We start from the raw sequence: 27,148 nt of genomic DNA on the forward strand, positions 1-27,148 counted from the left end.
CACAAAAAATATTGTGCACTGAAAAAAATTATTTTAGAAATTGATTTGGAAATAAAACTTAGAGAAGTCTAATTTAAAATTAGAAATAATTCAAGCCACATTTTTTTCTTTTTGCATATGAAATTTCATATTTATAGAATGTGTGTAGCTTAAGTAATAAGTTTCTTTCAATGCTACCTTGGTAACTGTACTTGGAATCTTAACCTGATGTACTGAACTTCAAACTAAAGATTACACATTATCAATATCAGTAAGATGCACAAAATTGTGTAAATTGATATTATTGAATATTTTCAATATTGAATACTTTCATATTTATCCTGATTGTTAAGCTTGCCAAATAATAACAACGTAGGCAAAATCCTTCTACAGTTAATTTTGCAACAAAAACTTCTGTCAAAAGAATTCCAATAACTTCTTTGTGGGTAATGATTCTTTAAAAGTCATTTACATCAGTAATTCTTAGTTCTGAAGAACAACAAGAAAAGGAACAAGTAACTGGGATGGTCTACATCTCTCAGGAGCAGGGTCAAGGCCTGAAGCAAAGGCATTATACTTTTGTTACCCATTCTTACTGTTCTGGAAAGGGTCAGCATGGATTGGATGAACCTGTTTCCAAGTCCACATAAGAAGTTCAGACAGCGCAAGAACCTCAGAGCCTAGTAGCTGTTAAAGTCTTGAATGGCTGGAGTCCTCAGATTTGGTACAGCATGCTGTACATGTCCTCAGACTAGTATACACCTTAGCAGCCTGTACTGTTCTTCTACTGCACTTCATGAGCTACAGAGTGACTGCTGCCTGGCTGACATGCCCATCATTGAAAGCTCCACTGGGGCAGAAGCCACTTCTGTTTCGTTTCATCACAATATTTACAGTGCTGAACTGAACAGCGCATGCCTGGCACACAATAGGAGTTTAATAAAGATTTGTTAAAAGGAAGAAGTGAAAGAAGGGGAAGTGAAAGAAAGGGAGGGACGGGACCCCAAGAAGGAAAACAAACCCTTTCCTGTCCCTCAAGACCATTATTTTAAAATCCAGATTTTGTCACATGATGCAAATTTATGTTTTATATTAAATAGTAAGAAAACAGATTTTTTTCTTTTTTTTTAAGATGCACCTTGCATGGCTGTGGAATCCTTGGTCCCTGACTAGGGATTGAATTCACGCCCCGCTGAAGTGGACTCTTGGAGTCCTAACCACAGGATCATCAGGGAAGTCCCAGAAAACAGATTAAAAAAAAAAAAAGTTTTGCATTTAATTTTGTCCTTTCTGAGAGTCTGAATGTTTCACAGATACTGCAGGCTGACAAGATGCATTAGGCTGGCAAGTTTGATGCAAACCCTTCATTTGAGATGAAGACCGACTACCAGCCTCAGTCCTGGCTTTAATTCTTTCTAGTGTGAATTTAGAAAATAGCCAGTAACCCACAGAGATGTCAGGTAGCCTAACAAGGAAGTTTATTAAAATGTGAAAAATCCACATTCAGGTAGCAATTTTGGCATTCCCATACAATCATGATTTTTGAAAGAAAGCAGAGCTGCTGAAATTTAAAAAAAAAAAAAGATCCTCTAGAATTCACGTGTGCTATTCTGTCCATTAAATTGTGGTCCAAGATCAGCAGTAGCAGCATCACCTGGGAGCAAGTGAAAAGGACAGAATCTGCATTTCAATAAGACCCCCCTCTTCCAGGTGACTCATAAGCACATTAATGCTTCAGAAGTATCCCACTAAAAAAACCCAACACCTTAAACAAACAAGGCTAAATTACAGGCAAGCTATAAAAAAACCTCGGTACTATTTATGACAAAGGATTGCTACCCTATATATTTAGCTAATTCACCTAAACCAGCAAGAAGCATATAAATGCCCTAAAAGAAAAATAGGCAATTAGCAACAGCAACAACAAAAAGAATGAACTTGTAAAGACGTTTTTCATTGGAAATTAAAAACTCAAATTCAGGTGTTAACATAGCAAATTGGTAAAGTTTAAAAACAGCATTGCCCACTCTTGTACAAGAGACTTCAGGACAGTAAGTATTCCCCTACACCGTTTGATACAATTTCCTGGAGTAAAATATGGCATTAAATATGAAATGCCTTAAAACTGTAGAAATCATTTGATCCAGAAATTTCAATTATGTAATATGTCTTTAAGAATTAAACTGCGTAGGGAGTATATGTGAATTGAGAGTTTGGTGTTAGCAGACACAAACTATTACACAGAGAATGGATGAACAACGAGGCCCCACTCTACAGCACAAAGAACTACAGTCAATACCCTGTAATAAACAAACCATAAAGGAAAAGAATATGAAAAAGAATGTATATATATACATATATAACTGAATTACTTTGCTGTAAGCAGTTATTGAGACAACACTGTAAATCAATTATACTTCAATAAAGTAAATTTTAAAGAATAAAACATAAATTTAAAAAGAATTAAACTGAGATATAAATACAAAGAGAGTTATTGCAGCATTATTCATGATGTAGAAATTTGGAAACATCCTAAATGTTCAAAAGGTGGTTAATTAATTAAAAAGCATTCAATAGATGGACTTGTTATTCAATTGTTAAAAATCGTGCTGTAGAAGAATATCTAATAAATATAGGAGAAATGCCATTGTATATAGACATCCAGGTATGTAAAAAAAATGAGAAGAACAAATACCCAAATATGAAGAGTAATGTATTTTATTGGGAAAGGAGGAGTGGTCTTTTTCTTTGTTCTCTGTTTTCCAAATTTCCTACCACACAGCTATATTACTTTTCTGAGTTGAAACAGCGTATTTTGCAGTAGTGTGATAGAGTCAGCTTATACTGGCCCACAGGAACAACTGTTAAATTTTCTGGAATTTTGTGGAATTTTATTAATGTTAAGCACAAGCATCTTTACAAATTAAATGATATGGACTTACTAACTAAATTATATTAAAACAAAGGTAATGAATACTTAAAACTCATCACTTTCTAATCATTTTTGTAGATTTTACAATCATCAGTGATGCTGAGGCTATTTAAGTCTATTGTCTCCATGTAATAGATGGCAAATAATGTACTGCACATCTATTCCCAACTTACTGTTCAGTGACATTATGTGGATGCTTGAAAGTAGCCATGGTGCGAGTATTTACACCATGAAGATGGCATATCCTGAACATCAGGGCTTTTTCTTTTCCCTACAGGGCCACTTGGTAAGCATTTATTAGTATACCACAGACTTCCAGCAACTATTTCTAGTGAAAAATGAACGTGGCCATTTGAGGGACAGAGGGGAAGGAGTGAAGGCGTCTCCTATTATGAGAAAAGTAGGGAGGGGAAACAGCTAAACTTGTTTCATTCTTCCAGGCCTGTTTCATATCAAAAGAGGTGGATATGGTAGTATCTAGTACCCAACACCAATTAGTTACTGAAATTCAAGCAAACTCCTGTTTAGCACCCTTTCATCTTCCTTTCTACAACCTTGGTTTTGGTTTCTACAACCCAGCCTAACCTTTCTGTGACACCCTAATCTGTGAAAAAGGGAAAAGGTAATACCTTCATTTAATTCTCAGAACTTCGGATGAGTCAAACTGATTCATGTATTTGAAAGTACTTTGAAAATCATGGGATGCACTTGTGATATTTATCATATGACAAGAACCATGGACATCTTTATAAAATAAAATTGGAACTCAGTGTGTTCATATTCATAACATATTAATATTGCATTAGCTTTAAAAGATTTTTAGCCACAAAGAGCAATAATTTTCATTTAATCTCCTCCAGAAATATTATCTAAGTACAAATACAAAACCCCAAAGTCCAAATTTCCTCCCTCTGTTTAATAGGTCCTAATGTTATCAATGCAACAATTGATTTTTCCTGAAGTAGTTAATTAGTGCATGTAAAGTATGTGTGTGCGCCAGGTACCTGAAACTATAGAAGAATCTGCAAAAGACGATTCCAATGAACTATTCTCTATGTCCCAGACCTCCAAAGCTGGCTGATCCGTGGCTAAAAGGAGTGGCTCTTTGACTTCAAGACCATCTTCTTGTGATAAATTCTCAGACTCTGTGAACAAAAGTATTAGAAAGTAAATAATAGTGCCATGCAAGCTTTTAAACAGTATACATAACTGTCATTGGTGTTTTGAAAACAAATAGGGGTTCCTAATAGAGATTAACCTGAATATACTTACATACTTTGAAATTCTAAACAGAATGCAGACTGCAATGAAATACAAGTTTTTATACAATGTAAAGGGCTGCTATTTTTATTCTGAAAACCAAGTGGGGTCTCTAGTAGAGATATGCCTAAATACACTTCAATGGTTTGACATTTTGAAAGGTTTGGAACATGTTTTTACATTCTGACACAGTATTTTTATTTTTAATATGAACACAGTGAGTAATTCTTTCGTGATGACTAAATTTTATCTAAAAAGCCGATACAATATTAAGTATTATGCTAATCATAAGTGTGATGATTTCCTGACCATCATCTTTAGGAAGTAAGCCACTTATTCAGTGATACAAAGTCACACATAAGACTGCATTAGTGAAAATGCAAATTTGGTGGTAGTTTTTCTTTAACTTGTGATCTTGCCATTTTTTTCTCTCACTGTGCATTCTACATGAGATGTACATATGCTTTAATGTCAGCCTACATTCATGTATTTTGAATTTCTGGAGATTTTTTAGAAATTTAATAAAATATTCTGATCATTCTTTTCTTTTTCCCTCTATTTCTTTCATCTGACCATTTTCCCCTTCAACCAACATGCACTGAGTGTTTTTTTTCAAATGCTTTTGTGGGCTACGAAGAAAAATAAGAGTTTTGCCCTTCTGAAGTACAATCTGTCGGAGACTGATGCCATAAAGAAAATTTCCTAAAAGTATTATTTTTGATTAACCTATCTTAAAGAATAAGGAGAAAATATGTGCTGTGTATGGAGAATTTCCTGAAGACAACTGTTCTGACTTTGGAGTTTGTCTTTAGACAAGAAGATTTGATAATATTCATAGGTATATATTAAGCATATTTGGGGTTTATAATAATAATAGGCAATTTATTTTGTGCTTTACTAATGTTAAATCATTTAATCCTAAAAATAATCCCAATGGTAAGTAATGTTACTATCCCCATTTCACAGAGGAGTAAATTGAGGCATAGAGTGGGCAGGTACTTGGTGAAAGTCACACATCCAGAGACATGAAGGAGCCAGAATTCAGTAAGTGTCAGGCTCCAGAGCCCAGTCTCCTGTATTAATCGGTGCAGGCCAGCTTGACAAAGCACCATAGACCGAGTGGCTAAAGTAAAAAAAAAGTATTTTATCATATTTCTAGAAATTCGAAGTCTATGGTCAATGTGCCAGCATTTGGTCTCTGGTGAGAGTTTATTTCTGAGATTGCTTAGCGTGACCTCCTCATGCATGGTGTCCTCACATGGTGGGGAAAGAGAGAGACAGAGACCTCATTTTTCTTCTTCTTCTAAGGCCTTGGGCCCATCAGACTGGGGCCTGCTCTGCTGACCTCATTTAACCTTGATTACCTCCTAAAGACAGACCTCCAGGTACAGTCACATAGGTGGCGGGGGCTTCAACCTCTGAATTTATGGGTTGAGGAGGGCACAATTCTGCCCACAGCAGCCCCTACCACATGAATAATCACAGCTAACTCTGTTCTGGGCACCAGGATTAGACTCCCCTAATAAGATGTACAGATCAGCAAACAATATTTAAATTCCTGAATCCCTGATTGGATTTTCTGAGGACATGAGAAGAAAGCCCTACTTGTTTGGAATGAGTTTGTCAGGAGTACCCTGACTGCTGGTAGGGGTAGTGAAAATGTAAGAATGCTGAATCCCAGATGGAGATTGTAAGTTCTATCCAACTTTTCAAAGAAGCATAGAGGACTTCCCTGGTTAAGTGGTTAAGAACCCGTGCTAATGCATGGGACATGGATTTGATTTCTGGGTCAGAAAGATCCCCTGAAGAAGGAACTGGCAGCTCACTCCAGTATTCTTGCCTGGAAAACCCAATGGAAAGAGGAGCCTGGCAGGCTACAGTCCATGAGGCCAAAAAGAGGCAGACATATAGCGACTCAGCCGGAGCCAGGAAGATTCCACGTGCTACTGGGCAATCAAGCCTGCATACTGCAACTACTTGAGCCCAGGAGCCCTGGAGCCTGTGCTCTGCAACAAAAGAAGCCACTGCAACGAGAAGCCCCCACTGTACGCAACTAGAGAAAGTCCAGGCACAGCAACAAAGACCCAGTGCAGCCAAAAATAAATTAATTAATTTAAAAACTTAAAAAAAACAGCTTAGAAACCCTAACCCTGCTCCCTGCCTTTGTAAGAGCCCACATATCTGGGGCAACATCTATCATCATCCACTTTGGTTGAAAGAAGGAAAGCCCCAAATTTAAGGGGATCCTGTCAGGACACCAGGGAGGGTAAAAAGAATGATAGACAATTAATTGGTTCCAAGGGCCTTTATATCTTTTATAAAGTGCTTGACCTCCGCCAGCCAATGTAAGTCCACAGGCAGGAGGAATTTGGATAAACTAGTCCCTAAGCCATTCTGAAATACACACTTAAAGACAATCATAGTCATGACATATAATAAGGAAAGTAAAGAGGAAGTTTTGTGAATATTAGACAGATGTATGTGATAAGGTGCATTATTACCCAGCTATTGCACATGCAATCTTCACCTAGGATTGCTCTTGTTCAAAGAATTAGAATTTGAAAAATCAAATTAGACTTCTAAAAAGGCACCAAAATATCTTAGAAAGAAATATGTTGTATGTAACTTGTTGCTCTGCCCCAACAACCACCCCTCCAAAAAAAGAAAGCAATGTAGCCAGACAATATGATACTTTTGAGCCAATCTTGTAGCTTTTTTCCCAAACTAGTACACAGCTGTAAGATGGGTAGTTACCCTCTACTTTGGAAGATGGATGTAACAAGGTCTTTTGTGATCTGCAAGGCTGCTCTTTCAAATATCCCTTGATACACTGAGACCAAAATTTCCCAGGGAACAAAAAAATTAAGACTGTAGCCATTTCAAAGTTCAAGTCTAGAATGTGGTCATGGATGGAAATGGTCCCATGTGGTCTTGAAAGGGAACTCATCATAAGGTGTGATCTGCACTGGAGTCTGGCTCATCCTTGAGGGATAAGGGAGACATTTGGCCCCATCATTGTTTGTAAATTTGACCTGAAGTCTCTTTAGAAGTAGCAGATTGGGGCTACTAGAGTTATGCTACAGAAATAGCAGCTGGGTCATAATAAATAAATGCAAAAAAAAGAGAACACAACTATAATCTTGATATTGCAGCAAGTAGTACCATTGAGCTCCCTCCAGAGTACTAAAGCAAACTCAAGATGCTTCCTATTGAGGGAATTTTCCTTATACAATTAAACTTTGCTATGGAAATAGAAAAAATGACAGTAGGAACTGAGGGAATTGCTAGTGAACAAATCATGGAATTACTCCTGGCTTTTGAAAGCTGGATTGACCATCTTTGGCTGAATGAATCCCTTCAAATCCCTAAATGATTTCAGAGAGAAGGGGGAGTCTCTTGAGCTTTTCACTTTGTGGCCATTTCAAATTTATGACACCACACAGCATTTGTTTTGGGGTGAAACAAAAAGACCTTCCACAAACATGGACGGCACTTTACTTCCCACGGTTCACTTACACACAAGTTTATTAACATCAATTTTGTGATTCTTTAGGGCTTTTTAATATCACACAGTAAAAATATTTGCCTATATATACACATAAATATGTAAACACTATTTTATACATATATATGCACACTATACATATATATACACACAGATATATATGTGCATATATATAGTGTGTATTTCTAACTACTGAGCAAAATTAAGCTATTTCATAAATAATACAACATAAAATCATAATATACTCTTTGGTCTAATAATTTGGTAATTATCTGTTTTTTCTTTTGTATAAGTAACTTAGAACACTGTTTCTTATTCCATTAGGAAGTATGGTTTATGGAAACAGGGACTGCATATGTCTCATTTAAGTCCACATCCCCAGCACCTGGAGCAGTGTCTGCTATATTGTTGGTACTCGTTACACGGTGATTGAACGCCTAACTGAATAAAAGAAGTGAAGTAAGCTGGAAGAAGCACAGCTGGAATCAAGATTGCCGGGAGAAATATCAATAACCTCAGATATGCAGATGACACCACCCTTATGACAGAAAGTGAAGAGGAACTAAAAAGCCTCTTAATGAAAGTGAAAGAGGAGAGTGAAAAAGTTGGCTTAAAGCTCAACATTCAGAAAACTAAGATCATGGCATCTGGTCCCATAACCTCATGGGAAATAGATGGGGAGACAGTGGAAACAGTGTCAGACTTTATTTTTTGGGTTCCAAAATGACTGCAGATGGTGATTGCAGCCATGAAATTAAAAGACGCTTACTCCTTGGAAGGAAAGTTATGACCAACCTAGATAGCATATTAAAAAGCAGAGACATTACTTTGCCAACAAAGGTCCGTCTGGTCTAGGCTATGGTTTTTCCAGTGGTCATGTATGGATGTGAGAGTTGGACTGTGAGGAAAGCTGAGCACCAAAAAATTGATGCTTTTGAACTATGGTGTTGGAGAAGACTCTTGAGAGTCCCTTGGACTGCAAGGAGATCCACCATCCTGAAGGAGATCAGTCCTGGGTGCTCATTGGAAGGACTGATGCTGAAGCTGAAACTCCAATACTTTGGCCACCTGATGCGAAGAGTTGACTCATTGGAAAAGACTATGATGCTGGGAAAGATTGGAGGCAGGAGAAGGGGACAACAGACGATGAGATGGCTAGATGGCATCATCGACTTGATGGGCATGAGTTTGAGTAAACTCCGGGAGTTCATGGGGTCGCAAAGAGTCGGACACGACTGAGTGACTGAACTGAACTGAACTGACTGAAGCTTGAAATGATTACAATCCATTTAAATTATATATAATTGTGTATAAATTATAACAACTATATATTGGTAACTATATATTGGTAACCATTCATTGCCAACTAAATTTTAATTTGTCTTTCATTTGATACTTCTTTAAAATATAGGATACATACTCTGTAGAGAAAAATAAGGTGGCAGTTAATACTATATTTACAAACAACATATGTGAAAGAGCTATGCTATTTGTATTATTATAATTGAACACTTTCAGAAACTCACAGAAAATAATATTGTGATACATTAGCAATTATAGACCTTTTATCAAATGTTTAATAAATTCCTCAAAGTATTATATGAATGTCCTGAAGACTTTGCAGCGTAATTGTAATAACCACTAAAATATTTTCTTCCAATTTATTTGTCTAAGCAATGTTAAAAGGATCTTGATAAAAATCTCAGACAATCCCTTTGTTTCCAAAATAAGATGGAAAATGGAAAACATGTTGGACGAGGAGTCAGCTGCCAATATTCTAGCCCAGCTGGTTGAGTGTTGTGGTCTTTGGGAGGTTCATCTTTTCCCAGGCAGCAGTTTCCTCATTTGTAAAGAGAAGAAAACAGATCTGAAATTCTGATTCTAAGTATCCTTTTTTTTTGGCACCATATCTATAGGCTTCATTAAACTCTCAATCACTAGGCAAAACACACAAAGTTGTCCTTTGCAGAATTAGCAATACCTGTATTGCCTTCATGGCCATTGGTGCCTGTTAACTCCCGGGCGAGCTCATCATTTCCCGTCTGCCTCAGAATAGTCAGAAATGTAGAAAACCAGTTTTCTTTCTGCACAATCCTTTTCAGTAGCTCTCTTACCCCTGCTTCATTTCCATTATTTTCTGCAGCAGAAACCTGTTTTAAGAGAAAAGTAGAATTAAAGAAGTCAAACATCTTATGAATAAATTTAAACAGAAACTAACTGTTAGAAAAATTGAACCGTATGTGTAAAGGTTCATAATAAAACATTAAAGAAAACATCAATGCCACTTGCAAAAGTTCTGGATTCTAGAGGGAGGAAATTCGCTGGGCCAATCCCCCTTTTAAATGTCCACCATTTTTTAAAGCTTTTGAGATATTCAAACCTGACATAGGAAACAGATGTTTTACCTCTATCATTCTGAATAAGGGGTGCAAAAGAAGGTGTCTTTAATCTCTACCTACATTATGTCTATTTGCATCAATTTCCTTCTGTATATCTAGGGCTTGCTATTTCTTTTCAACTCACGGAGTCTATAAATAGGAAATCAAACATTTGTTATTCAACCTCTCTTTCTTGACTCTTACCATTATGGAGTAAGTAATCACCATCACAGCTTTATATTCTTTAATATTTGTGCTATTTATCATTACTATGAGATTTTTTTCTTAAATTTGTGTTTACTTACTACTATAAGAAATGTATTTCTATATATCTTTTCTGAAAATAGGGAAGAATTATTTGTATATCCATTCATTCCTATCTTAAGCCTTCATTTAATTTCTTTCATAGATTACACAAATGATTCACATTTTAAAAGATTTGCTAGATTAATCTATGAAAGAAATTATAATAATGATTACACAAATGATTCACATTTTAAAAGATTTGCTAGATTAATCATTATTATAATGAATCCCCCCAATTCTTAATATAGAGCCAAACATTTAGAGAAAAGATCACATTTAGACCAGAAAGAAATTAGGTAGAACACAATCGGCTTGCTCTGCCATTAGGCAAACCACTTCACCTCTCCAGACTTCAGTTTCTATATGTGTAAAATTAAGCAACGGAAATGAAATTTCAGGGTTTGTCTGTCCTGTCTTAGAATCACCTGAGAACTTTAGAAAATACTGATATCTGAGACCTGCCCCCAGAGATTCTCATTTGTCCATGTTGGGAAACCAGAAATTTTTTTCAAAAGCATCTCTTGATTCCAGCCAGCAGCTTAGGTAAGAAATAGTGACTTACATACTCTCAAAGGTCCTTCTCAACATTTATCCATATTCTAGTATAATATGGACCTTTCAACTAGATTGTTTCCTACAAATGTGCATATCTTCTAGTCCTATAAACATTCCCATAACCATCTAATATCAGGAATTTGCATTTTGGAACAATGCTTGGTACAAATTCAGTGTTAATTATTATTATAGGTAACCAGGAAAATTATCTATCTTTATAAATGTTTCACCAGCAGATACTACTTAGTACAAGATTATACTGCATATTTCTACCCAGTGGATATGTTCATTTCATTAGCTAATAGTTAATTATCAAGGTTTTGCATATATCAACCCAACAACTCTGAAGAAGATACCAACATTAACCCATTTTACAGATCAGAAATCCAGGGCTCAGAGAAGTCCAATTACCTCCCTAACACCATAAAGCTAGTAAATGGCAGAGGTAGAATTTGATCCCAGGCAACTGGCTTCAGAAGTTGAATGCTGCCTTCCTGAATTATAGCTGGTAATTGTCTCTAATTTTAAATTCATTTTTTTGACAAGAAGTGGTTAAAATGACAATAACATTTAAGCAATTTCTGCCTCACAGCATTTCTAAGCAAATTCTCGCTCATTTCCTACTTTTCTCTAATTTCATTAACTTTCTAGTGGAAATTCTTTGCCTTCTCGGGTGTTTGTAACATTTTTATTATTATCTACTAATTTAAGCAGTAGTCACTAAAGATGCTAAATGAGACTGGCTTGAGTAACTTCTTTTAACTCAACTATTCCATTTTTAATTATTTCAGCCTTTAATCAGCTTTGAACTCATTCCACAGAAGTAATCAGGAAGCATTTCTCTAAAATGAACAAGAGAAGCACTGTAATAAATAGTTATATTTTTAAAAGCTAATATATCCACTAAATTTTCTTTGACTATTAATTAGTTATTTCTTTGAGTATACAGTGATTTGTATTTGTCAAGTTTGCCTTGTCCTTACTCAGTTCAGGAATTTGAGAAGTATTTTGCCATTATTTCCTACAAGTATTTTTATTATTTGAATGTGGAACTACATATAATACCTGTGCAAGTTTAGCAGCGTCATCAAGGTTCTGAATTTTTAAGAAATCTTCCTAGTTTGGATGCTAGAAAGTATATCAATTTCCTTTAAAGCAATCATTAAATTTTTTTAAAATTAATCTGTTCTCCTAAAACATAGGAAAAAATAAGCTCCTAATACATACACTTGATCATTAAAATTCTTGGGAAGTGAATATTTAGACTTGAGACTGAAACAGGACATATAATGATTCCCACTCATATTTGTTTCCCACTTAATGTATTCTCTTGACTATGCAGTTAAAAATGTCTATGGATACATAATTAACTAATATATGGAGTGAAAATAAATATGAATTTGTGGGTAACACAGTTCAGTGATTTCTGAATTCTTTGATCTAGTTTTTTCTAACATACAATAGTAGAGAAACTGATGATATTTCTTTTAAACCCTGGATAGCCAACACAGTTGTAAAGTTCAATAAAAATGGTTTTTCTCCCTCAGAATAACCTCAGATATCTATTTAAAAGTGATGGTGACTTTTTAACATAGCAGAACTAACCCTCAGTACCAGTAAATCAGGAAGCAAACTCACATTAAAAGCAAAGAATTTTAAAGAACAAATTCTCTCCAAAAGCTAATGTCTTTCTGAATGAATAAGCACTGTCACACAGATATAACTAACTTCTTATTAGTCCTTTTTATTGCTAAAAAAAATCTTATCCATCCTAATTTAGGTGGTAATACAATGAGCTGGAAGGAGACTGACCCCAATACTCAACTTCTTGTAAATAGAACCGGGTGGTTTCTAGCTGGACTGGTGATGCTAGCTCTGATTCTTTGTATAAATGAAAGGTGTATAAAGTCTTCCAGGACTATAGATGGTTTAATGCTTTGAACTGGACGGGGCTGAAATATGCAGTTTACCTAAGCTGTTAAGACACTACGGAAATGTTTATACGATCCAGAGTTCATGGCTGTATAAGTCATGGATGTACCAAGATGCCACTTAGCAGCCTAAATAGAAGCAGGTCAGTACAGGGGCACCCCCTTACTGTTAGGGATCATTCTATTATAATGTTCTATAAAGTCATTCTTGTATTTATTAACGAGTCTCCAGCATTTACAATGAAGGCAATGGCAACCCACTCCGGTACTCTTGCCTGGAAAATCCCATGGAAGGAGGAGTCTGGTGGGCTGCCATCTATGGGGTCGCACAGAGTCGGACACGACTGAAGTGACTTAGCAGCAGCAGCAGCAGCATTTACAATAGTGCCTCACATATACTAGACATTTTTTACCTATTTGTTAGAAGAATGAACACAGATCAACACTGCATCATAAACTCCATGAAAGCACAGGCAGTATCTGTATTATTCTCCAATCTTTTCAGCACTAACTTGGTGTCTGGTGCAACATGCCACTCCATATTTTCAAATGGAATGAATGAATAATTAATCAATTAAATCAATTTATTTGGGTATCTGCTGGTCACAAAACTAAATCTAGGATCACTTTTAGAAGCACTTGTGTAAGAGGGACAGGGATTGGGTGGTGGAGGTGGAAATCCTAAACTAAAATACAGACCAAGTAGAAAATGTCAACTGGAAAACAGGAAAAGAAAAAAATAAAATATTTTGGGAATTCCCTGGTGGTCCAGTGGTTGGGACTCAGTACTCTAATTTCTGGGGCCCTGGGTTTAATCCTTGGTTAGCAAACTAAGATTCCACAAGTCATGTGGTGAAGCAAAAAAATTAATTAATTAATTATTTTTGGAAGTCCTAATTTCTTAGTTAAATGCTATTTTAAGATGTCAAAAAAGCAAACTTGGAGATCTTATATTCATTATCCAACCATTCCTCCTCCCCGCCCCCTTGATGCCTGGCAAAGCAATTCATTACACCAAGCATTTTCATTTTTTATTCTGGACAACTTCTTGGAAATTAATCTAATCAATTAATACTTATTAAGCACCAATATCATACTTAATTCTAACTAGGGCCTGGTTTCATCCTTAGATGAAAAACAGTTTCTTCCTCAACTCACAGTTGAATCCATGGAATTTAGGAGGCAGATCTCAATTTCAACACAAGGCATTTACCTTAGTCCTTGAAACTTTAAATTCACAAGGAAATATAACCAAATAAATAATAGAAGTCATCATCATATCAAAACAGCTCTTTCTTATTAATAAAGCTTTTTCATAAACACTGTATCTCACTCATGTTCACTAAATACTGTGAATGAGAGAGGAAATTACTATTATACCCATTTTCATAGTATATTTAGGGTCAGGAAACTTAAATAATTTGGCCCAAAAGAATAGAGATGGTAAGAAACAGAGATGTCAAAATCCAGGTCTTGCCATTCCAAATTCCCATGCTTTCCTCACTACACTTTTCTGTAATAAGATAAACATTCCTCAAGGAACCCATATCAACATGCTATGGATTCTCCTAAACCTAGTGTTTCCTTCCCATCATCCGCCATTGCTTCCTTCTGAGACAGATGGTATCTTTAAGAATGATGTGCCAGGATATCACACAGACACTACTGCTCCTTAGGAAGTCTCCATATATTGCTCCTCCATTCTCCCTTAAAAGAGAGAAATGGGGTTGCTTTGGCCTTAACTGCTTCCAGTACACAAATGTCCTTTTACTGTATATCTTCTTTGTGTCAAATCCCTTGCATTCCTGCTAGCTGCCTCCAAGCTTGCCAGAATCAAGAACTTGGATAAAATCTAGCTGGCGGAAATTCAATCCAGGCAAGACAAAAGTGATGCTGATAGGCAGACGTATTTAGAGTAAATAAGGAGAAGTGCTGTTTCACTGGCAATCGGGACATCATACCCACCAAACATAAACAGCTTTGTGGTGTTACTGGACTCTGTTGCTTCTGGACTTCCTAACAGCTACTGTGGCTGGAAATGCCATCTTCCATCTCCAGCTGGCTTGAAGGCTGCATACTGTCTTCCAAATTAAGATTCTGCCACAGTGATGTACACATTTGTCATATCCAGCTGGACTACTATAATGCGTTCTAGCTGGTTCTCAATACACAAAACTACATAAACCTTACTGACAACAGTGTAAAGTTATTTACTTGTTGGGAAAACCAGTCATCAAAATTAGATACACACTTAGGTCTTTGGACAGGCCCTATGGCTGTCGAGTTGACAAAGGAGCATGAGTTTTAGTCACTAAAGATCAAGTCACATCATAGGCTGATAGGAGTCCTGTGCCCAGAACTTTGTAATGAGGATACATACAATCGATGAACTAAAAAGAAAAAAAGAAAGAAAATGTCAAAAATCACAGCATGGTAGACTTTAACCCCCCAAAATGGGTTTATTTGCCTACATGCCTTTCAAAATAAAACTTTCACTGTACACTCTAAGTCAGATTCAAATAGGACAGAGTTTCTATATGCCACAGTACTTCCTTATTCACTGAGAAACAATGAACAATAAAACGCTAAGTGTAATCTCCTGTAAAATTCTTCCTGTCAAAATGGCACCTAAAAAATCCATTATTTTTCTATTAAAGTGGAAAATTACTACTGGCTACATATTTTTTCAATTAATTATCTCCAATTTTTGATTCCCAGAGAATGCTGAAACTTTGATTAAAGAAAAAAAAAAGTGTGTGTGTGTGTTTGTGTGTATGTAGTATGTAATTTCCCCATTTGGACCAAAATTAAATGGCATAGTGCATAGTATAGGCCAGAGATCGGAAAACTTTTTGTTTAAAGCCCAGATAATGAATATTTTAGGATTTGTGGGCTATATGATTCTATGTTCAAATGCTCTTAATGCGCAGGAGCAATCACAGCATGTCAATGAATGAGCATAATTGTTTCCAATAAAACTTTCTTTATGAACTGAAAATTTTAAAATTTAAACACCATTCTTAGCTTTCGGTTGGATTTAGCATGGGTCATGGTTTGCTGATCTCCGTTCTATGCAACTACATATAATACGACATAAAGTTTCACATCATCAGGAACTAAATCCCTACCTCAACCACTGTCTTCCACTTTGGGCAGGTTATTTAAACTGCCTCAGTCTACTCATCTGTAAAATGGCACAGTCAATAATACTAGATCATTAACTAATAACTCAATAGATTATTGTGAGCAAGAACTCTAATAGGTTTTGCAAATGAATCTAATTGCACAGTAAGTGTTAAATAAATGCTGTCTATTAGCATACATTATTTTCTAGAGTTCTTTCTTCTTTAGCTCATTTCAGTTAAAGAATTAGAAAAAATAGCTGCTTTGTGTTTAAATTTGCAAAATTATGTTTTTAAAAGCCTAGACATTCTCAAGGAAGGAGGGAACCAAATTTACCCAAAGATGTCTAAAAACATTTGGAACGGGGCAAATGGAGGAACAACCCCAAGTAGCAATATCTGCCTTTAAGTCCAGCTCCATTTGAACTGACACCTACCCGATTTCTGTCTTCAATAGTCAACAGGTTCTCCGCCACACATTTATCCAAGACATCTGCAACCAGAAGCTTGTCCACCAGTGTGGGCTGAAGCAGGTTCAGCAGTTGGAGACACTCATCGTGAGCGTTCTCAGACGACGGAGAAGGCAAGTCCGTGAGCTCTGGGTTCACATAGCGGGCGGCTAAAGGGTTGCCTGCTTGCCGGAGGGCCTCTACGAACACCCTAGCCCAGCCGAGCGGCCAGCTCCCCCTCTCCAAGGTGTTCAGAAGCAGATCAGCTGCCTGAATGTCCCCACTGGTTGCGGCCGTCCTCTGAATATGCTCTTTCACTTCTGGAGATAGAAAAGTCAGGTAGTCCAGCACTGGTTCCACCTGGATATACCTTTTCACTCTGGCCCTGAAACATGAGATGAGATAGCAGAAATTCTTGTCTGCGAAACTCCCTTCCGACGACATCCTTCTTCCTCAGAGGTGGGAAAAGATTCTTCCGGGTAGACGGAAAAGTTGTTCTCACTCAACTCAGCGGATGATGTGTCTTCGCTGCTGCTTCGGAGCCCCAGGGCCTGCAGCAACGCGCCTGACGACAGGGTTGCCTGCAGGACCCCCAGGCGGGCGCGCGGGGGCGCGGTGGCACCTGGGCAGGTGGGCAGGTGGGCAGGTGCGCGGGACACGGCGGCGGCGGCGGGCGCTCGCGTGAGCCGGGGACCAGGGCGCCGGCTCTGCTCACTCGGGTAGGAGTTTCGAGGCCAGCCTTCCGCCAGGCAGTTATATAGTTTGCCTGACTTCGGTTTCTGTTTCGATTCTCTTCTTCAGGACTTTCCACACGTAATCCGCTGGGCTGGGAGCGTCTGTTTGGTCGGGGAGGAGCCACCTTTTGGTCGGTTCTGGTAAGGACAGTCCTCTGGCCCTGTGGGAAACAGAAACGGAAAGCGAATTCTCTCTTCCACGGAGTAAGACAGTAGCGCTTCAGCAATGCCAGCGGGTATTTTATCGACTTTGCAGGGTTCTGCCTGAAAATTCAGACTTCTCGCCCCGCGACTGTCTCGCACCACCCCTTGTCAGCTAAGATCTGCAAGCGTGACTGGGGACTTCCCAGCCCAGAGGTGGAGAGAGAGAGACAGCCGCAGACCCTGATGTCAACAGGAAGTGATTAGGCTCGACTGGCGAATGCAGGCAGCCCCCAGCCCCGCCCGAGCGTGAGATTACGGGGACAAGCAGAGAGATGATACTAAGAAGACATCTTTTCGGAGAGATGTAGCCCCCCAGGGTGAAGTGAGCTCTTTCCAGGATAAACCTGCCCTCCTGTGGGTCCCCAAGAAGTAACTCTTTCCTCTGGGAATTTGTGGGTGGGTATGAAAAAGAGCAAGTAATGATAAACAGTTAATTAACTTTGTTACCTCACGCGTAGATTGTACTGTTTATTTGGCTTTGACCAAGGCCTGGTGACAGACGCGGAAGGACTTGAACTACCAACTCAGCTTAGAAGGAAGCCAAGACTGAAAGGTTTCTCTCTCCCAGTATGTAAGTTCCCCATATTCTTTAATATACAACTTTCTTTAATAAAACAAAACAAAATCCCCAACAACTTATTTTTGATGTAGCTGCCATTCTTTTCTTGGATTCAATACAGCAAGTTTTGGCTGAAGCAGCCAGGAACTTAATTAGCAACTAATGTACCAACTTGTAGTAAACATCAACATTTGTCTATGTCATGAGGAAAAAAAAGACACCCACACTGAAAAATGGCAGCTTTGGTTCAGTACAGAAGCCACATAAATGTGAGTCCTTTGGGTTGCTACTCACTCTGGCATTCTGCAGCCCTGGGTGACTATGGGTGGTAGTTTATGGGCTTCATAATGAGAACCTCATGGTCCAGAATTATATGGCGGTGGAAGGGGTCATTTAGACCACTGAAAAGATATATTTAGGCAAAGTAATCGCTTCCCAGGTGGTGTAGTGGTAAAGAATGCACCTGCCAATGCAGGAGATGCAAGAGACACTGGGTCGGGAAGATCCCTGGGTCAGGAAGATCCCCTGAGAAGGAAATTTGCACCCACTCCGGGATTCTTACCTGGAGAATCCCGTGGACATGGGTTAACAATGCACATTCAATGAAGTTTGGATAGGCCAGAGAAGTTTGGTGGTGTTTTGCACTGGGTAAGAGAAATACAGAATCTTTGTTTACTGGAGGCATAGGAAATATCCAATTCAATACGTTATAGTCTTATTTTATTTGCTATGGAGGTATATTATTTGCTATATTATGTAGCTAGTAACAGCTTTTTTCTCCCTGGGAATTGTAATATGCTTAAAGAAAAGACATTTTTACACAGGACCAGTACAATATTCTGCATATATGTAGGTCCTTGCTGATTTTCCACCTGAATGGGAATTTTATTGCCTTAACTGTAGCAACTGGCTTAATGTCAAAACACATAGTGAAAGTTGCTGAAGTGAAATAAAACGTTGAGCTTGCAAGTGAGCCTGGTTTATGCTTTTCTTTGCTATCTCTTCATAAAATAATACCATATCTTTAGTTACTTTGGGAAGTTTATCTTGTAGGTAGAAGATAAACATATTATATGCTTAGTTACATGTATACAAAATTATCTGTTAAGGTCCACCTCTCCCTCCCCCCTTTAGTTGCTTGTAGGTTGTATTCAGTATTTCAAAGCCAAAACAAACAAACAAACCAAAAAACATTGTGTCCCATGGTACTCATCTTTAGTCCTTTAGTTTCAAACATTGGGGAATAAAAAGAGGTTGCTGATTAAATGTAGAGAAATAATGTCATCTTCTTAATGCCACGAAATTGCTGTCCTGGTGAAAGATGATCAAAAGTGGAGGTTTAAGTGTTTGGTATTTAGATTATGTCATTCATTCATTCAATCACTTAAAAAAATATTCAGAACCTACTCTGTGACCAGTGTTGCACTAGGGTCAGTTTATAAAACTTTATAACGTTCCTATTTTTATGGATGTCACATTCTAATGGGAGGAGGAAGACAGGAAACAAATAATAACCAGAAAATATACAGGGTGCCAGGGGAGGATAAGTGCATGAGGACTTTCGTAACATCTAAATAATAATGCACATTGCAGTTTCACGGGTGCTTTTGCATATAGATGCCCTCTTCTGACCCTCACCGTTAGCATCATATAATACCCATCAATAATAATACATGTTTACTGTCAGGTAAGAGTCACCTTGCTGGATGAAGATTGAGTGAGGAGAACTGATTTTGAGGGAAAATAGAAAGAAACCTCTATTTTTAGGAATCTGCCATAGTCTTGATTGGGCCATTGCTGAAGGAAAGAAGTTGGGGTACAAGGAATCTAATCTCTCAAAATGTATCCTTTTTCTTCTGTATTTTCACAGCATGGTTTCATTTATTTTCTCCTTTTTATTTTAATAGAGATTTTCTCTGTCAAGTTTATTCAAATAGTTTTCATTTATCATCCTCCTCATTGCTTCTTAATGTAAGTTTCTGTTTCCTTTCTCCTTTGAGCTAGGAAATCATACTGACCTATATCTTTTCCTTTTTTCTTGAGCTGCCCTTTCTTTTAAACCCTAAATAAATAAATAAATAAATAAATAAATAAACCCAAAAGAAATATTTCCATCTCTATCAGTTTTAAAAGTCACCTTTTAGCATTTTGTTTTTTAAATAGTCACTCAGGAAGATACTAGATAACAGGTTCTTGCTGTTAACCACCTTACCAATTGAGTTTTCTACTATTAAGAAGTAAGAAAAGTCAAAACTGCCATGTCTTCAACAAACTAGAACTGCAATTTAATGGCCACACATGGCAGTCATGCCTTTTCCAAAGAAAATGATAATAATTTAATTTGATGAGAAAATACTTCTAGAATTGTCATTCTGTTTTTTTCACTTGTTTACTAAATTGTATCAAGAAAGACCCTACTCTGTGTAATTTATAGTTAGATGCCCTTCCACTGGCAGAATAGGGTTGTGATTAGGCTTAGAGACTGTGAGCTCAGGATATCAGGCTTTACATCTCAGCACTGCCTCTTTATTGCTCTGTCATCTCAGGAAAATAACCTCAAATTTCTCAGTTGTAAAATGAGAATAATGATGATATTTGTACTATGTTAAAAGGTTGTTGTAAGCACTTAGCCCTAATCCTGGCACGTTACACATACCCTTTACTTGGCTGCCAGCAATTTCTTTGGACAAATAATGAGTAAGAGATAGTACTAGCACTCAAATAATACACAATTTATAGAGGAAATAACTTAGTTATATGCATAAACATTATATAATAACTGGCCATCTTACTTGAGTTTTTACACAGTATCCCTTTCTGCAAGAAGCAGAAGCTGATAGGTTGATGCAGCAGAAAAGTTTGAAAGGATACTGTTTGTATTTCAAAAATATAAATAAGTCAAAATAGAAAAAAATAACAAAGTTTACTAGGTCATGATAACCATTTCCCAACTATTTTCAAAAATTCAGTTTTAAAGTTTTAGTTTTAAGTGTGCACTTTTGAAAGCTTTTCAACACAAATATTTGGGCAAAAATATCAGGTGTCAGTGATATATTTTCCAAACATCCATTTTTTCTAAATGCTTCCTCCATAGCTTAAGTCCTTTTAAAATTTTACTTGCATATTTGCACATCTTTAAAACAACACCTTTGCCTCAAAAGCATAGATTGACTGGGCTTCTTTTGTTTTACAATAAATGTTCAAGAGCAAGCTACAGTCAAATGTTGGTAGAGTGCCTTGTCTTTTCCTTGAAGTCCTGGTTGGCATTTAGCTGATGGGCACTGTGGGGTTAGCAGTCTCAGCCTGGGTCCATTCTGATTGAAGAGTGGCTGTTCTAATTGGTTACTACCCATGCCATATAGCTAGTTAAATATTTTTATTTCTCTTCTGCTCTTATACAGCTGACAGAGTCTTCAAGTAGGGACAGAGACATGAGTTATTGCTGTAGAATGAATTATTGAAATCAAATATTGAGATAAATCCAACCAGACTTCTGAATTGCTATATAAGAGAGTTACACTAAGATTTAAAAAATAAAGCATTGTCAATTACAAGTTATTTTTATTATTAATGCACTAGATTATATCAATTACTTTTAAAAATCTTGTTTCATCTTTATCTCATCCCTTACTTTTAAGTTTTTGTTTGTATTTTATGGTATGTCATAATTGTACATGTAAAGAAAATGTATATTTATATATATATTAGGGGGTTCATGTTCAAAGATTTTAGCTGATAGGGATCAAGAATAAAGTACTTGACCTCAACTCTAGAGAGCTTCCTAAGGGCTAGTTCAGTTCAGTCACTCAGTCGTGTCCGATTCTTTGCCACCTCATGGACTACAGCACACCAGGTTTTCCTGTCCATCACAAACTCCTGGAGCTTACTCAAACTCATGTCCATCGAGTCAGTGATGCCGTTCAACCATTTTATTCTCTGATATCCCCTTCTCCTCCTGCCTTCAATCTTTCCCAGCATCAGGGTTTTTTCTAGTGAGTCAGTTCTTCACATCAGGTAGCCAAAGTACTGAAGTTTCAGCTTCAGCATCAGTCCTTTCAATTAACATTCAGGACTGATTTCCTTTAGGATGGACTGATTGGATCTCTTTGCAGTCCAAAGGACTCTCAAGAGTCTTCTCCAACACCACAGGTCAAAAGCATCAAAGCGCTCAGCTTTCTTTATAGTCCAACTCTCACATCCATACATGACTACTGGAAAAACCATAGCTTTGATTATATGGACCTTTGTTGGCAAAGTAATGCCTCTGTTTTTTAATATGCTGTCTAGATTGGTCATAATTTTTCTTCCAAGGAGCAAGCATCTTTTAATTTCATGGCTGAAAACACCATCTGCAGTGATTTTGGAGCCCCCCCCAAAATAAAGTCTCTCACTGTTTCCATTGTTTCCCCATCTGTTTGCCATGAAGTGATGGGACCAGATGCCATGATCTTAGTTTTCTGAATGTTGAGTTATAAGCCAACTTTTTCACTCTTCTCTTTCACCTTCATCAAGAGGCTCTTTAGTTCTTCTCTGATTTCTGCCATAAGGGTGGTGTCATCTGCATATCTGAGGTTCTTGATGTTTCTCCTGGCAATCTTGATTCCAGCTTGTGCTTCATCCAGCCCAGCATTTCTCATGGTGTACTCTGCATATAAGTTAAATCAGCAGGGTGACAATATACATCCTTGACGTATTCCTTTCCGGATTTGGAAGCAGTCTTTTGTTCCATGTCCTTTGGAAGCAGTCTTTTGTTCCATGTCCAGTTCTAACTCTTGCTTCTTGACCTGCATTCTCAGGAGTCAGGTAAGGTGGTCTAGTATTCCCATTTCTCTAAGAATTTTCCACTGTTTGTTGTGATCCACACAGTCAAAAGCTTTGGCATAGTCAATAAAGGGCTAGAGATGTGATACATTTGAAGAGGAGTATTAACAAGAATGAAGTTGTGGAGGTGAAATGGGAGAGGGCTCCAGGAGGAAAATGGAATGTAGCTTTTAGATTTTGGAAGTCAAACTTTCAAATTACTAGTGCTATTATTGCTTTGTGACAAATGTCAGTATATTAACACATGGAACCTGAATATATTTCAGAGCCTATTGCCAGACATGTGCTGTCCAGATGATTTGCTCCTGAATTGAATATTTTAATAAAATTAATTTTTATTTAAAAATAGTTTATATTTGCTGTAGAAATTTCCGGGGGAAAATCACATCATATTGAAGAATATTTTATGAATTACTTATAATTCCATCTCCAAGAGATAGGCATTATTAATATATTTCCTACCATTTTTTATTGCATAAATGTATGTGTAAATGCATATGTGTGCATTTACACACATTCAACATCTGTTCATTAGAGGGTGAACTGAGATGGTCTTCGCTGGAAGGAAGAGATCTCCAAGGAAGAGATCACCATAGGTAGATTGTATTGACATTCCAAAGAGAGAATCTGAGAGAGATTCCTGATGGCAGAGATGGCCAGAATATGACAAGTTCATTCCTGTGTTTCATTTGCTGTACTGACCCTTAGTAGTCCCAGGTCTGGGCTTCCCTGGTGGCTCAGATGGTAAAGAATTACCTGCAATGTGGGAGACCTGGACTTGATCCCTGGGTTGGGAAGATCCCCTGGAGGAGGGCATGGCAAACCACTCCAGTATTCTTGCCTGGAGAATCCCCATGGACAGAGGAGCCTGGAGGGCTACAGACCCAGATCTCCCATGAAAGTCTGCCTATACAGGTCTTCCACATGTACTGGTTTATATTGTGTTGCTTTGGTTAATTAAGGAGAGGTAGTGGCCCCATGTGGTGGAGCAGAGCTACATAGAAAAGTGTACCTGTAGAAAGTGAGAGAGGGAGCATAGATTGAGAATTCCATGCAGGGAGACAATGAGAGCATAAGCCCTATAGAATTTGTCAAATATCTTATGAACTGTGCCAGACTTCACCATGCTCTGCAGGATAGGAGGACCACTTCAGTAGGCATGCTTCCACCTGCAAGGTAAAGATGATGCTGAGTAAATGTGGCCCAGCAACAGGGAATTGACTTTTCACACTTAACAGGAAGAGCCAGTAATTCATTGAGGTCAGAACCGTGGGGTGTGCCCTATAATTTTCTTGTCTTCTCATTGTAGCAAAATGACTGCTACAGTTCCCCACATCATTTCTTCCTACAACTCCAGTTCAAAGCAGGTTGTAACAAGATAAAACATAGAGTTTCTCCCACTTGCGTTTTCTCAATAGTGAAGAGAAAAGTGTCCCACAAGTCTCACGCAGATTTTTTTTTAATATATCTCATTGGCTAGAACTTAGCTGTGTCCACCTCCCCTAAAATAAAGTGATACCTGCTCAAAACACTTAAAAATTCTGATTTTTAAGGCATTGTTTTTTTAAAGGAGCTCAAGCCATTTTATTTCAAAAATAACCGAAGGCTGGCTAGAAGAATTTGTCTTTTAGATGCTTTCCTTATCCGAGCACACACCTTGCCCTCCCAGAGCATCCCCAAGAGGAAGTACCAGAGTAGCCACTCAGTTCCTTGTTGTGTGGCAAAGTGAGCTAGAAAGTTGCTCTCAAGCCTTGCTGTCTATTTGACTCACAGGCAGATATATATACAGCTATCCATTGCATCAGAATCTCCACGATTGGAACTTTATTGTCAGTTATTTCTCCTTTCAATTGCACTTGTGATCGTAGTCTCCAGCCAGACTTGAGAACTAAGGATTAGGGCCTCTACTAGCATAGCACCAATGGAGAGTACAAGGAAGTCTCATCGTCCACTATAAAGTCACATTGAATTCACGAATACTGAGCCACTGCCCCTGGGGAAGTGTGGAGTTAGGTTCCTGAGGTCATAATATTTCTAAAACCAATTCATGCATAACCTTGTTTTCTGTGTGTCTCTTTTTAAAGACCCCTTATTTAATATATGTTGTTAATTCACTAACATTATACTCGGGGTCAACAATACTGTAACTCATACCTGAATAAAGCATATCTACACATATTTCTCTTTGAGGCACATCACAGCCTTCCAGCGCTTGGATACGCCAGATAACACTTCAGGACTATGTTTGGGGTCATTTCAAACAGTGAAATCACCAACAAAAAGTGCAAAACTATGACACATTAATGCTGAACATGTGTTGAAAAGGATGCTGGTTTCTAAGGTGAAAACTGAAACAAGAAGCAGAGCATCCCTTTTTTAAGCATCAGCTGGGAAAATTAAATTTTATAACATTTTAAATGGAATAGTTTCTGATTACATGTACAAGAAGTTAGTTTTTCTCCTCTGAATTCCTAATGAGAATGGATGTATCCGAGTCCTGCATTTGTGTGTCTGTTTGCACATTTGTGTTGAGGATGTAAAGATCCAACAGTTCTAGGGGTCTTGCATGGTCTTTCCCACCCCTCAGAACTGGTACACAATCTTAGAACTTAATCAGAGGGTTCCATTTCATTGATTCTTTCTCTCTCAAATGCAGTAAAAATCACAAGAGGGATAAATTGCACTATGTGGAAGATTTTTATTTTATTTTATTTTTTTTTATGTGGAAGATTTTTAAAATTTTAATGATAGAGTAGTCCAAATTATTTTGTTACTACAAATGATATATTTCAAATACTTAAAGAATTTATGATTTTAATAGATAGATTAATATTAATAAGGATGCAAACATGGACTATGAGTGTTAACTAATTTTCTACATCTCAGAAATGTTTTGTTTTTCAGGAATAGACTGCTTACATGCACATGGATGTTCTGTGTGTCATTAATTAGGAATTAAGAATAGTATTTTCATTTAGTACTTGTAGAACACCACAGTGAACTGTAGAAAAAACCTGAACTTCCTCACAAAATGAAATTCTAAAAGCTGACCCAGGGTCTTAGATGGGGCCAAACACTGCCTTTGGCCTATTAAGTTCCCTGGAAGCTCGATGGCCCAGCGTCTCCTATGTGGAGCCGACAGACTCAAAGCAGCATCGAATCCTAGATGTTCAGTTGTAGGCTTATCTTCCCTTGAATGTAGGCATTCACTTCCCCTGCTTCCTTCCTTAGGCTCTTCTGTACAGCTACTGGCTGCTGATGGTGATGCCTCTGCTGCCACCTTGTGGGGATTTTACTATCATATCTTAATTGCATCACAACTGATTTGGCTGGTCTTAAGTAAAAAAAAAACTATAACTAGGTACAATTATAGATTTTTTGCCAGATAAAAGAAAAGGGAAATTATCTATATTTCCCAATGGGAAGATAATTTAGTATAAAGTATTATATTTTATAAAAACAGAGAAAACAGTAAGAGGACTAATTTTTCTAGTAGTAGAGAATTTCACTATTTTGCAAAAGTAGACTGGGATTCATAGAAGTTGTATTATTCTGCCCAGTGTCACACAGCCAGTAAATGAACTTGAGTCAATGATCCATCTGAAATATTTACTGCACAGTTCCTTCAAGAGTTAAAACAGACGATAATGACTAGAACCAATTGTTTTAAAATGTAGGTTTTATTGTTATTCCAATAGGATGAGCGCAACAGATCAGGAGATGATTGCCAAGTCGGTTACAGTTTCTAATAGGAGGGGAACACCAGACCATGCATGGGGAAGCACCAGGGTCAGTCAGGAGGTATAAAGAGCCAAGGAAAAGGGTGACTGGAGCCTGCATTTTGGTTTCCATGGGAAAGGCCAGGCAAGGCAGGGTAAGCAGGGTTAGAATTGGCTAGTTTGAATAATTTCAGTAGGCTCTGGGTCAGAGATGCTGTTTCTTCCGGTATCTGGGTATCTGGTCCCAGGGAGGTTAGTGCAGAGGCTTCTGCCTCTTGACAAGACAGATCCAGAGAGAGGTGGTAGTTCAGAGCTCAGGCTCTAGATTACGTAGTTTGCCTACGAAAAATCGTGTTGTCTTTTGCTGTCTTTAATAATTGGTTAGCCCCAGGGAAGGGCTTCCCTGGCATCAGTGGTGAAGAATCCGCCTGCAATGCAGGAGATGCAAGTTCAGTCCCTGGGTGGGGGAGAGCCACTGGAGAAGGAGGTGGCACCCCACTCCAGTATTCTTGCCTGGAGAATCCCATGGACAGAGGAGCCTGGCAGGATGCAGTCTGTCCATATGGTCACAAAGAGTCAGATATGACTGAGTGACTAAACATATGTACATAATTCCCTTTGGTAGGTTCTGGGCTTCCTTGATAGCTCAGTGGTAATGAATCCACCTGCAATGCAGGAGACACACGTTCGATGC

At 37.8% G+C, this 27,148-nt stretch overlaps 2 protein-coding genes across 2 annotated transcripts in view; one reads left to right on the forward strand and one right to left on the reverse strand.

Annotated features, from left to right (window-relative positions):
- IFIH1 (interferon induced with helicase C domain 1) overlaps positions 1-17,323 on the reverse strand; it is a 56,202-nt gene extending 38,879 nt beyond the window's left edge. The window contains exons 1-3 of the mRNA XM_043487856.1: positions 16,406-17,323; positions 9,658-9,826; positions 3,916-4,056 (exon numbers count right to left, since the gene is read on the reverse strand). Of these exons, the coding sequence (XP_043343791.1) occupies positions 3,916-4,056; positions 9,658-9,826; positions 16,406-16,861 (766 nt within the window). The 5' untranslated portion in view covers positions 16,862-17,323. The remainder of the gene's footprint in view (positions 1-3,915; positions 4,057-9,657; positions 9,827-16,405) is intronic.
- Positions 17,324-17,569: 246 nt separating this feature from the next.
- GCA (grancalcin) overlaps positions 17,570-27,148 on the forward strand; it is a 43,731-nt gene continuing 34,152 nt past the window's right edge. Inside the window, exons 1-2 of the mRNA XM_043487858.1 lie at positions 17,570-17,709; positions 17,814-17,926. The gene's annotated coding sequence lies outside the window, so the exon portion shown is untranslated. The remainder of the gene's footprint in view (positions 17,710-17,813; positions 17,927-27,148) is intronic.

Source organism: Cervus canadensis, chromosome 15 (assembly GCF_019320065.1).
Source record: "Cervus canadensis isolate Bull #8, Minnesota chromosome 15, ASM1932006v1, whole genome shotgun sequence".
Lineage (NCBI taxonomy): Eukaryota > Metazoa > Chordata > Mammalia > Artiodactyla > Cervidae > Cervus > Cervus canadensis.